The sequence below is a fragment of the Molothrus ater genome, chromosome 6 (assembly GCF_012460135.2).
Source record: "Molothrus ater isolate BHLD 08-10-18 breed brown headed cowbird chromosome 6, BPBGC_Mater_1.1, whole genome shotgun sequence".
Classification (NCBI taxonomy): Eukaryota; Metazoa; Chordata; class Aves; order Passeriformes; family Icteridae; genus Molothrus; species Molothrus ater.
The window spans coordinates 16,884,972-16,901,274 of NC_050483.2; the positions used below are offsets into that span (position 1 = coordinate 16,884,972).

Genomic DNA, 16,303 nt, shown 5'->3' on the forward strand with positions numbered 1-16,303 from the left:
GTGAAAAAATAAGATACATACTCCTTCTATTCTGTCAGTGAGAAGATACTTTACATAAGCAATGCACCAAAGAGTTTTACTAAAAATTAAGTAACAAGAAAATAATATTGTCACTTGCTTTAGCAGTATAAAAATCTGAAAGTCAGAAAGTGGAAAAATTCAAATATTATGTCCTATACATTGCCCATCATTAGCAAAATAATTAAGACAATCAGCACATGTAAGTTTTAAAGACTACAAAGTCTACCAATCAGATACCAGGCAATAAATGATATTATTTCAACAGTCAAAAACAAAGACAAAAATAACATACTTGTAACGGAGGGTAAAGACTGGAAACACAACCATGAAAAGCAGGACGTGTAGAAGTGGGAGGCAGAGGAACTGCTGTTGTTATTGTGGACCACTCAGAGGAACTGGTGGCTGGCAAAGTAGTGACAGGACAATGTACAGTGTGTCGTTCAATATTACATGTTGGGCTACAAATGGCATAAAATCGACATCCATCACTATCAATTCTGTTGTAAATCAAGTCACCTGTAAAAAAGACAAAAGAAATATTAGAAGAATAAGAAAAAAACAAACAAAAAACAGAAAGGAATAAAGAAAAAAGGATAATGAAAGAAAAGAAACACGAAAAAAAATCCATAACGAAAACAAATTGCAAATAAATAAAAAGGAGCCAAAAAAAAAGCAAACTAACCAGGTGAAAAAATAGCATCACCAATCTTGCAGAAACATGGCGTGCTCGAAATGGGAGAAGTTGTTGTAAAGAATGGTTCACTAAGGGTACTAATGGTGGATGTGCTAGTGGTGGTAGAGAGGGTGGAGAATGGGCAGTTGAAGTTGGGGGTGCAGCAGAGCACACGGATCTTGTAGTTGAGGCACATCTTGAATTTGCCCGTCTGGTCCTCGTTCTTGCACACCAGTCCAAAGTGGACGTCGCACTGCACGACCTGCCCCACCTGCTGGATAGCAACGTCGGGGTAGTCCTCCGCCCGGCACTCGATCTGCTTTGGCTGCCGGCAGACCTGCTTGCCGGCGGCACGGATGTGCTGGTAGGTCTCGAAGTCTCCCTGGTTGGGCCCCGAGGAGGGGAAGTCGACGTCGAACCATTCGCTCCAGGTGCACACTTCGGGTTCACAGGGGGTGGTGGAGGAAGTTGTGGTAGAGGTCGTCGGCGTGGGGATGGTGGTGCTGGTGGAAGTGATGATTTCGGTGGAGGTGGGACTCGTCGTAGTGGAGATGTATGGCGTGGAGGTGGAGGTGGTGACTGTGGTGGTGGAGGACGGGATCGACGTGGTCGTGGTGCTGGTGGTGGGGCTGGTTGTTATCACGGGGATTGGGATTGAGCAGTTGTAGTTGGGGGTGCAGCAGAGCACGCGGATCTTGTAGTTGAGGCACATCTTGAATTTGCCCGTCTGGTCCTCGTTCTTGCACACCAGTCCAAAGTGGACGTCGCACTGCACGACCTGCCCCACCTGCTGGATAGCAACGTCGGGGTAGTCCTCCGCCCGGCACTCGATCTGCTTTGGCTGCCGGCAGACCTGCTTGCCGGCGGCACGGATGTGCTGGTAGGTCTCGAAGTCTCCCTGGTTGGGCCCCGAGGAGGGGAAGTCGACGTCGAACCATTCGCTCCAGGTGCACACTTCGGGTTCACAGGGGGTGGTGGAGGAAGTTGTGGTAGAGGTCGTCGGCGTGGGGATGGTGGTGCTGGTGGAAGTGATGATTTCGGTGGAGGTGGGACTCGTCGTAGTGGAGATGTATGGCGTGGAGGTGGAGGTGGTGACTGTGGTGGTGGAGGATGGGATCGACGTGGTCGTGGTGCTGGTGGTGGGGCTGGTTGTTATCACGGGGATTGGGATTGAGCAGTTGTAGTTGGGGGTGCAGCAGAGCACGCGGATCTTGTAGTTGAGGCACATCTTGAATTTGCCCGTCTGGTCCTCGTTCTTGCACACCAGTCCAAAGTGGACGTCGCACTGCACGACCTGCCCCACCTGCTGGATAGCAACGTCGGGGTAGTCCTCTGCCCGGCACTCGATCTGCTTTGGCTGCCGGCAGACCTGCTTGCCGGCGGCACGGATGTGCTGGTAGGTCTCGAAGTCTCCCTGGTTGGGCCCCGAGGAGGGGAAGTCGACGTCGAACCATTCGCTCCAGGTGCACACTTCAGGTTCACAGGGGGTGGTGGAGGAAGTTGTGGTAGAGGTCGTCGGCGTGGGGATGGTGGTGCTGGTGGAAGTGATGATTTCGGTGGAGGTGGGACTCGTCGTAGTGGAGATGTATGGCGTGGAGGTGGAGGTGGTGACTGTGGTGGTGGAGGACGGGATCGACGTGGTCGTGGTGCTGGTGGTGGGGCTGGTTGTTATCACGGGGATTGGGATTGAGCAGTTGTAGTTGGGGGTGCAGCAGAGCACGCGGATCTTGTAGTTGAGGCACATCTTGAATTTGCCCGTCTGGTCCTCGTTCTTGCACACCAGTCCAAAGTGGACGTCGCACTGCACGACCTGCCCCACCTGCTGGATAGCAACGTCGGGGTAGTCCTCCGCCCGGCACTCGATCTGCTTTGGCTGCCGGCAGACCTGCTTGCCGGCGGCACGGATGTGCTGGTAGGTCTCGAAGTCTCCCTGGTTGGGCCCCGAGGAGGGGAAGTCGACGTCGAACCATTCGCTCCAGGTGCACACTTCGGGTTCACAGGGGGTGGTGGAGGAAGTTGTGGTAGAGGTCGTCGGCGTGGGGATGGTGGTGCTGGTGGAAGTGATGATTTCGGTGGAGGTGGGACTCGTCGTAGTGGAGATGTATGGCGTGGAGGTGGAGGTGGTGACTGTGGTGGTGGAGGACGGGATCGACGTGGTCGTGGTGCTGGTGGGGCTGGTTGTTATCACGGGGATTGGGATTGAGCAGTTGTAGTTGGGGGTGCAGCAGAGCACGCGGATCTTGTAGTTGAGGCACATCTTGAATTTGCCCGTCTGGTCCTCGTTCTTGCACACCAGTCCAAAGTGGACGTCGCACTGCACGACCTGCCCCACCTGCTGGATAGCAACGTCGGGGTAGTCCTCCGCCCGGCACTCGATCTGCTTTGGCTGCCGGCAGACCTGCTTGCCGGCGGCACGGATGTGCTGGTAGGTCTCGAAGTCTCCCTGGTTGGGCCCCGAGGAGGGGAAGTCGACGTCGAACCATTCGCTCCAGGTGCACACTTCGGGTTCACAGGGGGTGGTGGAGGAAGTTGTGGTAGAGGTCGTCGGCGTGGGGATGGTGGTGCTGGTGGAAGTGATGATTTCGGTGGAGGTGGGACTCGTCGTAGTGGAGATGTATGGCGTGGAGGTGGAGGTGGTGACTGTGGTGGTGGAGGACGGGATCGACGTGGTCGTGGTGCTGGTGGTGGGGCTGGTTGTTATCACGGGGATTGGGATTGAGCAGTTGTAGTTGGGGGTGCAGCAGAGCACGCGGATCTTGTAGTTGAGGCACATCTTGAATTTGCCCGTCTGGTCCTCGTTCTTGCACACCAGTCCAAAGTGGACGTCGCACTGCACGACCTGCCCCACCTGCTGGATAGCAACGTCGGGGTAGTCCTCCGCCCGGCACTCGATCTGCTTTGGCTGCCGGCAGACCTGCTTGCCGGCGGCACGGATGTGCTGGTAGGTCTCGAAGTCTCCCTGGTTGGGCCCCGAGGAGGGGAAGTCGACGTCGAACCATTCGCTCCAGGTGCACACTTCGGGTTCACAGGGGGTGGTGGAGGAAGTTGTGGTAGAGGTCGTCGGCGTGGGGATGGTGGTGCTGGTGGAAGTGATGATTTCGGTGGAGGTGGGACTCGTCGTAGTGGAGATGTATGGCGTGGAGGTGGAGGTGGTGACTGTGGTGGTGGAGGACGGGATCGACGTGGTCGTGGTGCTGGTGGTGGGGCTGGTTGTTATCACGGGGATTGGGATTGAGCAGTTGTAGTTGGGGGTGCAGCAGAGCACGCGGATCTTGTAGTTGAGGCACATCTTGAATTTGCCCGTCTGGTCCTCGTTCTTGCACACCAGTCCAAAGTGGACGTCGCACTGCACGACCTGCCCCACCTGCTGGATAGCAACGTCGGGGTAGTCCTCCGCCCGGCACTCGATCTGCTTTGGCTGCCGGCAGACCTGCTTGCCGGCGGCACGGATGTGCTGGTAGGTCTCGAAGTCTCCCTGGTTGGGCCCCGAGGAGGGGAAGTCGACGTCGAACCATTCGCTCCAGGTGCACACTTCGGGTTCACAGGGGGTGGTGGAGGAAGTTGTGGTAGAGGTCGTCGGCGTGGGGATGGTGGTGCTGGTGGAAGTGATGATTTCGGTGGAGGTGGGACTCGTCGTAGTGGAGATGTATGGCGTGGAGGTGGAGGTGGTGACTGTGGTGGTGGAGGACGGGATCGACGTGGTCGTGGTGCTGGTGGTGGGGCTGGTTGTTATCACGGGGATTGGGATTGAGCAGTTGTAGTTGGGGGTGCAGCAGAGCACGCGGATCTTGTAGTTGAGGCACATCTTGAATTTGCCCGTCTGGTCCTCGTTCTTGCACACCAGTCCAAAGTGGACGTCGCACTGCACGACCTGCCCCACCTGCTGGATAGCAACGTCGGGGTAGTCCTCCGCCCGGCACTCGATCTGCTTTGGCTGCCGGCAGACCTGCTTGCCGGCGGCACGGATGTGCTGGTAGGTCTCGAAGTCTCCCTGGTTGGGCCCCGAGGAGGGGAAGTCGACGTCGAACCATTCGCTCCAGGTGCACACTTCGGGTTCACAGGGGGTGGTGGAGGAAGTTGTGGTAGAGGTCGTCGGCGTGGGGATGGTGGTGCTGGTGGAAGTGATGATTTCGGTGGAGGTGGGACTCGTCGTAGTGGAGATGTATGGCGTGGAGGTGGAGGTGGTGACTGTGGTGGTGGAGGACGGGATCGACGTGGTCGTGGTGCTGGTGGTGGGGCTGGTTGTTATCACGGGGATTGGGATTGAGCAGTTGTAGTTGGGGGTGCAGCAGAGCACGCGGATCTTGTAGTTGAGGCACATCTTGAATTTGCCCGTCTGGTCCTCGTTCTTGCACACCAGTCCAAAGTGGACGTCGCACTGCACGACCTGCCCCACCTGCTGGATAGCAACGTCGGGGTAGTCCTCCGCCCGGCACTCGATCTGCTTTGGCTGCCGGCAGACCTGCTTGCCGGCGGCACGGATGTGCTGGTAGGTCTCGAAGTCTCCCTGGTTGGGCCCCGAGGAGGGGAAGTCGACGTCGAACCATTCGCTCCAGGTGCACACTTCGGGTTCACAGGGGGTGGTGGAGGAAGTTGTGGTAGAGGTCGTCGGCGTGGGGATGGTGGTGCTGGTGGAAGTGATGATTTCGGTGGAGGTGGGACTCGTCGTAGTGGAGATGTATGGCGTGGAGGTGGAGGTGGTGACTGTGGTGGTGGAGGACGGGATCGACGTGGTCGTGGTGCTGGTGGTGGGGCTGGTTGTTATCACGGGGATTGGGATTGAGCAGTTGTAGTTGGGGGTGCAGCAGAGCACGCGGATCTTGTAGTTGAGGCACATCTTGAATTTGCCCGTCTGGTCCTCGTTCTTGCACACCAGTCCAAAGTGGACGTCGCACTGCACGACCTGCCCCACCTGCTGGATAGCAACGTCGGGGTAGTCCTCCGCCCGGCACTCGATCTGCTTTGGCTGCCGGCAGACCTGCTTGCCGGCGGCACGGATGTGCTGGTAGGTCTCGAAGTCTCCCTGGTTGGGCCCCGAGGAGGGGAAGTCGACGTCGAACCATTCGCTCCAGGTGCACACTTCGGGTTCACAGGGGGTGGTGGAGGAAGTTGTGGTAGAGGTCGTCGGCGTGGGGATGGTGGTGCTGGTGGAAGTGATGATTTCGGTGGAGGTGGGACTCGTCGTAGTGGAGATGTATGGCGTGGAGGTGGAGGTGGTGACTGTGGTGGTGGAGGACGGGATCGACGTGGTCGTGGTGCTGGTGGTGGGGCTGGTTGTTATCACGGGGATTGGGATTGAGCAGTTGTAGTTGGGGGTGCAGCAGAGCACGCGGATCTTGTAGTTGAGGCACATCTTGAATTTGCCCGTCTGGTCCTCGTTCTTGCACACCAGTCCAAAGTGGACGTCGCACTGCACGACCTGCCCCACCTGCTGGATAGCAACGTCGGGGTAGTCCTCCGCCCGGCACTCGATCTGCTTTGGCTGCCGGCAGACCTGCTTGCCGGCGGCACGGATGTGCTGGTAGGTCTCGAAGTCTCCCTGGTTGGGCCCCGAGGAGGGGAAGTCGACGTCGAACCATTCGCTCCAGGTGCACACTTCGGGTTCACAGGGGGTGGTGGAGGAAGTTGTGGTAGAGGTCGTCGGCGTGGGGATGGTGGTGCTGGTGGAAGTGATGATTTCGGTGGAGGTGGGACTCGTCGTAGTGGAGATGTATGGCGTGGAGGTGGAGGTGGTGACTGTGGTGGTGGAGGACGGGATCGACGTGGTCGTGGTGCTGGTGGTGGGGCTGGTTGTTATCACGGGGATTGGGATTGAGCAGTTGTAGTTGGGGGTGCAGCAGAGCACGCGGATCTTGTAGTTGAGGCACATCTTGAATTTGCCCGTCTGGTCCTCGTTCTTGCACACCAGTCCAAAGTGGACGTCGCACTGCACGACCTGCCCCACCTGCTGGATAGCAACGTCGGGGTAGTCCTCCGCCCGGCACTCGATCTGCTTTGGCTGCCGGCAGACCTGCTTGCCGGCGGCACGGATGTGCTGGTAGGTCTCGAAGTCTCCCTGGTTGGGCCCCGAGGAGGGGAAGTCGACGTCGAACCATTCGCTCCAGGTGCACACTTCGGGTTCACAGGGGGTGGTGGAGGAAGTTGTGGTAGAGGTCGTCGGCGTGGGGATGGTGGTGCTGGTGGAAGTGATGATTTCGGTGGAGGTGGGACTCGTCGTAGTGGAGATGTATGGCGTGGAGGTGGAGGTGGTGACTGTGGTGGTGGAGGACGGGATCGACGTGGTCGTGGTGCTGGTGGTGGGGCTGGTTGTTATCACGGGGATTGGGATTGAGCAGTTGTAGTTGGGGGTGCAGCAGAGCACGCGGATCTTGTAGTTGAGGCACATCTTGAATTTGCCCGTCTGGTCCTCGTTCTTGCACACCAGTCCAAAGTGGACGTCGCACTGCACGACCTGCCCCACCTGCTGGATAGCAACGTCGGGGTAGTCCTCCGCCCGGCACTCGATCTGCTTTGGCTGCCGGCAGACCTGCTTGCCGGCGGCACGGATGTGCTGGTAGGTCTCGAAGTCTCCCTGGTTGGGCCCCGAGGAGGGGAAGTCGACGTCGAACCATTCGCTCCAGGTGCACACTTCGGGTTCACAGGGGGTGGTGGAGGAAGTTGTGGTAGAGGTCGTCGGCGTGGGGATGGTGGTGCTGGTGGAAGTGATGATTTCGGTGGAGGTGGGACTCGTCGTAGTGGAGATGTATGGCGTGGAGGTGGAGGTGGTGACTGTGGTGGTGGAGGACGGGATCGACGTGGTCGTGGTGCTGGTGGTGGGGCTGGTTGTTATCACGGGGATTGGGATTGAGCAGTTGTAGTTGGGGGTGCAGCAGAGCACGCGGATCTTGTAGTTGAGGCACATCTTGAATTTGCCCGTCTGGTCCTCGTTCTTGCACACCAGTCCAAAGTGGACGTCGCACTGCACGACCTGCCCCACCTGCTGGATAGCAACGTCGGGGTAGTCCTCCGCCCGGCACTCGATCTGCTTTGGCTGCCGGCAGACCTGCTTGCCGGCGGCACGGATGTGCTGGTAGGTCTCGAAGTCTCCCTGGTTGGGCCCCGAGGAGGGGAAGTCGACGTCGAACCATTCGCTCCAGGTGCACACTTCGGGTTCACAGGGGGTGGTGGAGGAAGTTGTGGTAGAGGTCGTCGGCGTGGGGATGGTGGTGCTGGTGGAAGTGATGATTTCGGTGGAGGTGGGACTCGTCGTAGTGGAGATGTATGGCGTGGAGGTGGAGGTGGTGACTGTGGTGGTGGAGGACGGGATCGACGTGGTCGTGGTGCTGGTGGTGGGGCTGGTTGTTATCACGGGGATTGGGATTGAGCAGTTGTAGTTGGGGGTGCAGCAGAGCACGCGGATCTTGTAGTTGAGGCACATCTTGAATTTGCCCGTCTGGTCCTCGTTCTTGCACACCAGTCCAAAGTGGACGTCGCACTGCACGACCTGCCCCACCTGCTGGATAGCAACGTCGGGGTAGTCCTCCGCCCGGCACTCGATCTGCTTTGGCTGCCGGCAGACCTGCTTGCCGGCGGCACGGATGTGCTGGTAGGTCTCGAAGTCTCCCTGGTTGGGCCCCGAGGAGGGGAAGTCGACGTCGAACCATTCGCTCCAGGTGCACACTTCGGGTTCACAGGGGGTGGTGGAGGAAGTTGTGGTAGAGGTCGTCGGCGTGGGGATGGTGGTGCTGGTGGAAGTGATGATTTCGGTGGAGGTGGGACTCGTCGTAGTGGAGATGTATGGCGTGGAGGTGGAGGTGGTGACTGTGGTGGTGGAGGACGGGATCGACGTGGTCGTGGTGCTGGTGGTGGGGCTGGTTGTTATCACGGGGATTGGGATTGAGCAGTTGTAGTTGGGGGTGCAGCAGAGCACGCGGATCTTGTAGTTGAGGCACATCTTGAATTTGCCCGTCTGGTCCTCGTTCTTGCACACCAGTCCAAAGTGGACGTCGCACTGCACGACCTGCCCCACCTGCTGGATAGCAACGTCGGGGTAGTCCTCCGCCCGGCACTCGATCTGCTTTGGCTGCCGGCAGACCTGCTTGCCGGCGGCACGGATGTGCTGGTAGGTCTCGAAGTCTCCCTGGTTGGGCCCCGAGGAGGGGAAGTCGACGTCGAACCATTCGCTCCAGGTGCACACTTCGGGTTCACAGGGGGTGGTGGAGGAAGTTGTGGTAGAGGTCGTCGGCGTGGGGATGGTGGTGCTGGTGGAAGTGATGATTTCGGTGGAGGTGGGACTCGTCGTAGTGGAGATGTATGGCGTGGAGGTGGAGGTGGTGACTGTGGTGGTGGAGGACGGGATCGACGTGGTCGTGGTGCTGGTGGTGGGGCTGGTTGTTATCACGGGGATTCGGGATTGAGCAGTTGTAGTTGGGGGTGCAGCAGAGCACGCGGATCTTGTAGTTGAGGCACATCTTGAATTTGCCCGTCTGGTCCTCGTTCTTGCACACCAGTCCAAAGTGGACGTCGCACTGCACGACCTGCCCCACCTGCTGGATAGCAACGTCGGGGTAGTCCTCCGCCCGGCACTCGATCTGCTTTGGCTGCCGGCAGACCTGCTTGCCGGCGGCACGGATGTGCTGGTAGGTCTCGAAGTCTCCCTGGTTGGGCCCCGAGGAGGGGAAGTCGACGTCGAACCATTCGCTCCAGGTGCACACTTCGGGTTCACAGGGGGTGGTGGAGGAAGTTGTGGTAGAGGTCGTCGGCGTGGGGATGGTGGTGCTGGTGGAAGTGATGATTTCGGTGGAGGTGGGACTCGTCGTAGTGGAGATGTATGGCGTGGAGGTGGAGGTGGTGACTGTGGTGGTGGAGGACGGGATCGACGTGGTCGTGGTGCTGGTGGTGGGGCTGGTTGTTATCACGGGGATTGGGATTGAGCAGTTGTAGTTGGGGGTGCAGCAGAGCACGCGGATCTTGTAGTTGAGGCACATCTTGAATTTGCCCGTCTGGTCCTCGTTCTTGCACACCAGTCCAAAGTGGACGTCGCACTGCACGACCTGCCCCACCTGCTGGATAGCAACGTCGGGGTAGTCCTCCGCCCGGCACTCGATCTGCTTTGGCTGCCGGCAGACCTGCTTGCCGGCGGCACGGATGTGCTGGTAGGTCTCGAAGTCTCCCTGGTTGGGCCCCGAGGAGGGGAAGTCAACGTCGAACCATTCGCTCCAGGTGCACACTTCAGGTTCACAGGGGGTGGTGGAGGAAGTTGTGGTAGAGGTCGTCGGCGTGGGGATGGTGGTGCTGGTGGAAGTGATGATTTCGGTGGAGGTGGGACTCGTCGTAGTGGAGATGTATGGCGTGGAGGTGGAGGTGGTGACTGTGGTGGTGGAGGACGGGATCGACGTGGTCGTGGTGCTGGTGGTGGGGCTGGTTGTTATCACGGGGATTGGGATTGAGCAGTTGTAGTTGGGGGTGCAGCAGAGCACGCGGATCTTGTAGTTGAGGCACATCTTGAATTTGCCCGTCTGGTCCTCGTTCTTGCACACCAGTCCAAAGTGGACGTCGCACTGCACGACCTGCCCCACCTGCTGGATAGCAACGTCGGGGTAGTCCTCCGCCCGGCACTCGATCTGCTTTGGCTGCCGGCAGACCTGCTTGCCGGCGGCACGGATGTGCTGGTAGGTCTCGAAGTCTCCCTGGTTGGGCCCCGAGGAGGGGAAGTCGACGTCGAACCATTCGCTCCAGGTGCACACTTCGGGTTCACAGGGGGTGGTGGAGGAAGTTGTGGTAGAGGTCGTCGGCGTGGGGATGGTGGTGCTGGTGGAAGTGATGATTTCGGTGGAGGTGGGACTCGTCGTAGTGGAGATGTATGGCGTGGAGGTGGAGGTGGTGATTGTGGTGGTGGAGGACGGGATCGACGTGGTCGTGGTGCTGGTGGTGGGGCTGGTTGTTATCACGGGGATTGGGATTGAGCAGTTGTAGTTGGGGGTGCAGCAGAGCACGCGGATCTTGTAGTTGAGGCACATCTTGAATTTGCCCGTCTGGTCCTCGTTCTTGCACACCAGTCCAAAGTGGACGTCGCACTGCACGACCTGCCCCACCTGCTGGATAGCAACGTCGGGGTAGTCCTCCGCCCGGCACTCGATCTGCTTTGGCTGCCGGCAGACCTGCTTGCCGGCGGCACGGATGTGCTGGTAGGTCTCGAAGTCTCCCTGGTTGGGCCCCGAGGAGGGGAAGTCGACGTCGAACCATTCGCTCCAGGTGCACACTTCGGGTTCACAGGGGGTGGTGGAGGAAGTTGTGGTAGAGGTCGTCGGCGTGGGGATGGTGGTGCTGGTGGAAGTGATGATTTCGGTGGAGGTGGGACTCGTCGTAGTGGAGATGTATGGCGTGGAGGTGGAGGTGGTGACTGTGGTGGTGGAGGATGGGATCGACGTGGTCGTGGTGCTGGTGGTGGGGCTGGTTGTTATCACGGGGATTGGGATTGAGCAGTTGTAGTTGGGGGTGCAGCAGAGCACGCGGATCTTGTAGTTGAGGCACATCTTGAATTTGCCCGTCTGGTCCTCGTTCTTGCACACCAGTCCAAAGTGGACGTCGCACTGCACGACCTGCCCCACCTGCTGGATAGCAACGTCGGGGTAGTCCTCCGCCTGGCACTCGATCTGCTTTGGCTGCCGGCAGACCTGCTTGCCGGCGGCACGGATGTGCTGGTAGGTCTCGAAGTCTCCCTGGTTGGGCCCCGAGGAGGGGAAGTCGACGTCGAACCATTCGCTCCAGGTGCACACTTCGGGTTCACAGGGGGTGGTGGAGGAAGTTGTGGTAGAGGTCGTCGGCGTGGGGATGGTGGTGCTGGTGGAAGTGATGATTTCGGTGGAGGTGGGACTCGTCGTAGTGGAGATGTATGGCGTGGAGGTGGAGGTGGTGACTGTGGTGGTGGAGGACGGGATCGACGTGGTCGTGGTGCTGGTGGTGGGGCTGGTTGTTATCACGGGGATTGGGATTGAGCAGTTGTAGTTGGGGGTGCAGCAGAGCACGCGGATCTTGTAGTTGAGGCACATCTTGAATTTGCCCGTCTGGTCCTCGTTCTTGCACACCAGTCCAAAGTGGACGTCGCACTGCACGACCTGCCCCACCTGCTGGATAGCAACGTCGGGGTAGTCCTCCGCCCGGCACTCGATCTGCTTTGGCTGCCGGCAGACCTGCTTGCCGGCGGCACGGATGTGCTGGTAGGTCTCGAAGTCTCCCTGGTTGGGCCCCGAGGAGGGGAAGTCGACGTCGAACCATTCGCTCCAGGTGCACACTTCGGGTTCACAGGGGGTGGTGGAGGATGTTGTGGTAGAGGTCGTCGGTGTGGGGATGGTGGTGCTGGTGGAAGTGATGATTTCGGTGGAGGTGGGACTCGTCGTAGTGGAGATGTATGGCGTGGAGGTGGAGGTGGTGACTGTGGTGGTGGAGGACGGGATCGACGTGGTCGTGGTGCTGGTGGTGGGGCTGGTTGTTATCACAGGGATTGGGATTGAGCAGTTGTAGTTGGGGGTGCAGCAGAGCACGCGGATCTTGTAGTTGAGGCACATCTTGAATTTGCCCGTCTGGTCCTCGTTCTTGCACACCAGTCCAAAGTGGACGTCGCACTGCACGACCTGCCCCACCTGCTGGATAGCAACGTCGGGGTAGTCCTCCGCCCGGCACTCGATCTGCTTTGGCTGCCGGCAGACCTGCTTGCCGGCGGCACGGATGTGCTGGTAGGTTTCGAAGTCTCCCTGGTTGGGCCCCGAGGAGGGGAAGTCGACGTCGAACCATTCGCTCCAGGTGCACACTTCAGGTTCACAGGGGATTGTAGGTGAATATGTTGTTTTAGTTGTGCTGCTTTGCACTGGTGTTGTTGTAGTTTGTTTCTGAGTTGTCGTCGTTGGTTTTGATGTTATTCTTGTGTGTATGTAATCTGTTTTTGGTTCAATTGTGTATTTGGTGGTTGTCTTGTGTTTTGTTTGCAAACTTAGAGTTGTTGGTTCTGGTATGGACATTGTACTTGTTGGCATTGTAGTTGGTTGTGTTGTTGGAGTCAGGATTTCCGGCGTAGTTTCACATGGCACTGGTATATTCACACAGCACTTAAATCTTAATTCATAATTATAGCAGATTGGTGGCAGTTGATCTTTATTGTAACATTTCAACCCTTCTTCTGTGTTACATGTTATGTGTTGCTCTAGTAGAGGATATGGTGTATTTGGGAACCTTACTGCTCTACATTCCACATCCTTTCTATTGTTGCAGACTTGGTATCCATTATTTTCAATGTTCTCAATCGTATCAAAATCTCCATCATCATAACCTGACCCTGGATAACTTACATCATACCATCTTGACCAGTAGCATTGTTCTTTGAAACAAAGAGGAATTGTTGAAGGAGATGTGGTGACAGGTGTTGTGGTTCTAGTTGTTTCTTCAGTAGGTGAAGGTATGAGTGTTGTACTTTCAGTAGTAATTGAATACATTGTTTCAGTAGATGTTTCTGTCAGAGTTGGCCTTGTGACTGGGGTTGATGTGCTGAAAGGTGCTGTGGAAGAGCATGGTACAAAAACACAGCAGAGGATTCTGATTTCGTAGTTGTTGCACATTGTTGAAATTTGATCCTTGTTGTAACATATAAGCCCTCGTGTTGTACTGCATTCTACCTTTTGGCCAAGGTCTTTGAGTGGTATATCAGGGAACTTTTCTGCTCTGCATTCAACAGCCTTTGGGGCTTCACAAACTTCATAACCTTTTGCTCGTAAATCATTGAAAGTTTCAAAATCTCCCCCATCATAGCCAGGGGTTTGTAGACTCCCGTCATACCATTCGGACCACTTACAGACTTCATGAACACATACTGATGTAGTTGGTGACACTGTGAAGGAGACAATGAAAAGGAAGAGACCATGAAATTAAGAATTAATTCCTGTAGATACTATTTTTTTTTTGTTGTTAAATGTAAAATTTTGTAACTTTTTTCTTGTTTTAAATGGGCTGACAGTTTTCCTAATGTCATTTGTCTTGCATTATGCTCCTGTAGCGCCTCAGTTTATTTTAGTATATTGTAGAACAGAAAATCCATCACCCAGCAATTTAAGGTACTGACATGTTTCAAACTGTCACTTCCCAAGAGAATACTAATTATGTGTTACAAGGTGCTGAAATAAGGCTCAGGTATAATTTATACACTCTGGAAAAAACCCAAGTCTCAATTGCTTTGCATTTGGTTCAGTGTATTTGCTTTGGTTCTATCTTGTTTCAGTATGTACTAGTGTCTCTGAAATGTATTGAAATCAGTGGAAAGAGTAACTTTTATAGTATGCATCAAAATCCATTGCTACTTTTTTCTTCCAAATCTTGGCTCCTCACTCAGTGCAGAGCAGTCTTTGAAATAGAGAAACAAACATTTCTACACTTTGTATTTTAGCTCTGATCTGAAGAAACCATTTATTGGTTGGAGAGGTTTTGCAGGTCAACTCCATTATGAAATAGATGGAAAATAGCTACTGAATTCCAGCAATGCTGGTATTTTCTGTAATTTCAAAACTTATATATATTTTATTGAATACTGATTTCTTAAAACAACATATGCCCAGAGTAATTTGAGATTCCCAACCTGAAGAATGCTGTACAGGAATTCTATAAACCAAAATTTCATTATCTCAATGCCAATATCTGAGCAATCCACTTAGTACTGTAAAATATATTTTTCTCACTAAACAAGAGAATACAATCTTAGTGGCTACAAAGGACGTACCTGTGGAAGTAGTGGTAGGTGGTGTAGATGTGAAGTGAAATGTTGTTGCTGTTGTGGGTGATGTTGATGTTAGACAATCATACATAAACCTTTGAAGTGTTCCATTGGGACCACAGGTTGCAACAATACACCATCCTGTGCCGTCTGTAGTGTTGTAGACCACATCTTTGTAGTTGTACTTCTGCCCCTCATAAATGCAGACACATTCTGTAGATTAAAACAGGATGTTATTCCTTGCTACCTGAAACAGAGAGTACCCAAAATGTGTCTTATTCATATCAAAATGACTTCATCAACATACCATGTTCATCATATCTGCATATTTTGCCATGAATTGTACATTCACTGAAAAAGAAAAAAGCAGATTATGAGTGTGGACATACTGGTTCATGACATAATTTATTTGTTATAATTTTTCTTATATCAATCCTTTGCTATTCATTATGTGTTTACATGTACCATGATCCTATCTTGTGTGAGTTAGTCAGTTTTGCTATACAAATTCAGGCTAGGTATTTATATTCAGGCTACAAGTTCTCGGGCAAGAAAGGTAGCTCTTCTTTGAGCCAGCATATAGAACATGCAGCATCCCTACCAGTGCTTTTCGGAACAGGACAAAAGATGTGAGATGGATGATTTGAAATCTTATCTCCCCAACAGGTCTGGTTTTTGGAGGAGAAAACCACAGTGAATGTATCATTTGCATTTAAAAGGATATATACAAATGATTACTACCATGGATGTTGAGATAACCCACACAGTGAATTACCATTAGGCTTCCAAAATATGCAAGAAGAATTCTGGTTTTAAGGGCAATTTACCTGTGAAGAACTGAATCTTGATGTATTTATTTACAGGGACTAAGGACATCTATACACTGAATAAACTGAAATTAAGACATGTGTTTAATGGATTAGGTTTAGTGCTGTTAATGGCCTAGATTATATAGTCCAAGGCATCTGTGAAGTGCAAAATCTGCCAAGGATGTTGGTTTAGCTCCAATGGGCTTTGGCTTAGGATTTTTGCTATTCAGATTGCTTACAATATTTAAGTGTAGCTACTTTAAAGCTATCTTAAGACAGCTGCTTCACAATTGGATTTGCTAACTCTGTACTTAAGCCTTACAGAAGAATTAGCAGCACTTGTCACCGGTAATGCGTGAGAATGCGTGCTGACTGTTGCAACTATGCAAGTATCAGTGCCATAACAGAAACAAGCTCAAAACAATGTAGATTAGTTGGCTGCTCACTTCTAATGAATTTCACATAATGAGTTTAGGTATATATTTTTAAAAATTCTCAGACTATTCCCTAACTAAAATTATTTTAGCTTGTTTTCACTTCATTTAATAATGATAATAACTTTAAAGGACTTTAATAGATATACAAAATAAATAGTAAATTAATATCTTGATGATAAAATGTTTCACTAATATTATCATTTAATTTCCTGGGAAGGGAAGAAAATTAGACATTGTTCATCAGCCTCTGACTGGCCTAGTTGCTGTTGGTAATTAACAAATTTAACATGATGAATTATGTTCCACAATTTTAAACTCTATTTTTAAAATTCTTTTCTAATCCTACCATGATTCACAATTCTGCTTTGAAGGCATCTCCACTCCTGGTTTGTAATTTTTTCCATCTTCATAACAACCACAATAAGAAACACAGGTCATGGTTTCCTCATCAAAATAGGGCTTATTCTTTGGACATTGTGGATAGCAACCTGCAATAAAAAGACAGTCAAATTTACAGTAGGCCTTTCATAAGTATAAATAAGTCTACACTCATATCTGATTTTCCCAAAATAAGTCTACACTCATATCTGATTTTCCCAAAATGTGCTACATGGTAAGTGGAATGTCA

At 53.5% G+C, this 16,303-nt stretch overlaps 1 protein-coding gene across 1 annotated transcript in view; it reads right to left on the minus strand.

The window, feature by feature from the left end:
- LOC118687323 (mucin-5AC-like) overlaps positions 1 to 16,303 on the minus strand; it is a 47,629-nt gene that overhangs the window by 10,874 nt on the left and 20,452 nt on the right. Inside the window, exons 27-32 of the mRNA XM_036384247.1 lie at positions 16,022 to 16,163; positions 14,737 to 14,780; positions 14,436 to 14,642; positions 9,143 to 13,553; positions 704 to 9,060; positions 314 to 537 (exon numbers count right to left, since the gene is read on the minus strand). Of these exons, the coding sequence (XP_036240140.1) occupies positions 314 to 537; positions 704 to 9,060; positions 9,143 to 13,553; positions 14,436 to 14,642; positions 14,737 to 14,780; positions 16,022 to 16,163 (13,385 nt within the window). The remainder of the gene's footprint in view (positions 1 to 313; positions 538 to 703; positions 9,061 to 9,142; positions 13,554 to 14,435; positions 14,643 to 14,736; positions 14,781 to 16,021; positions 16,164 to 16,303) is intronic.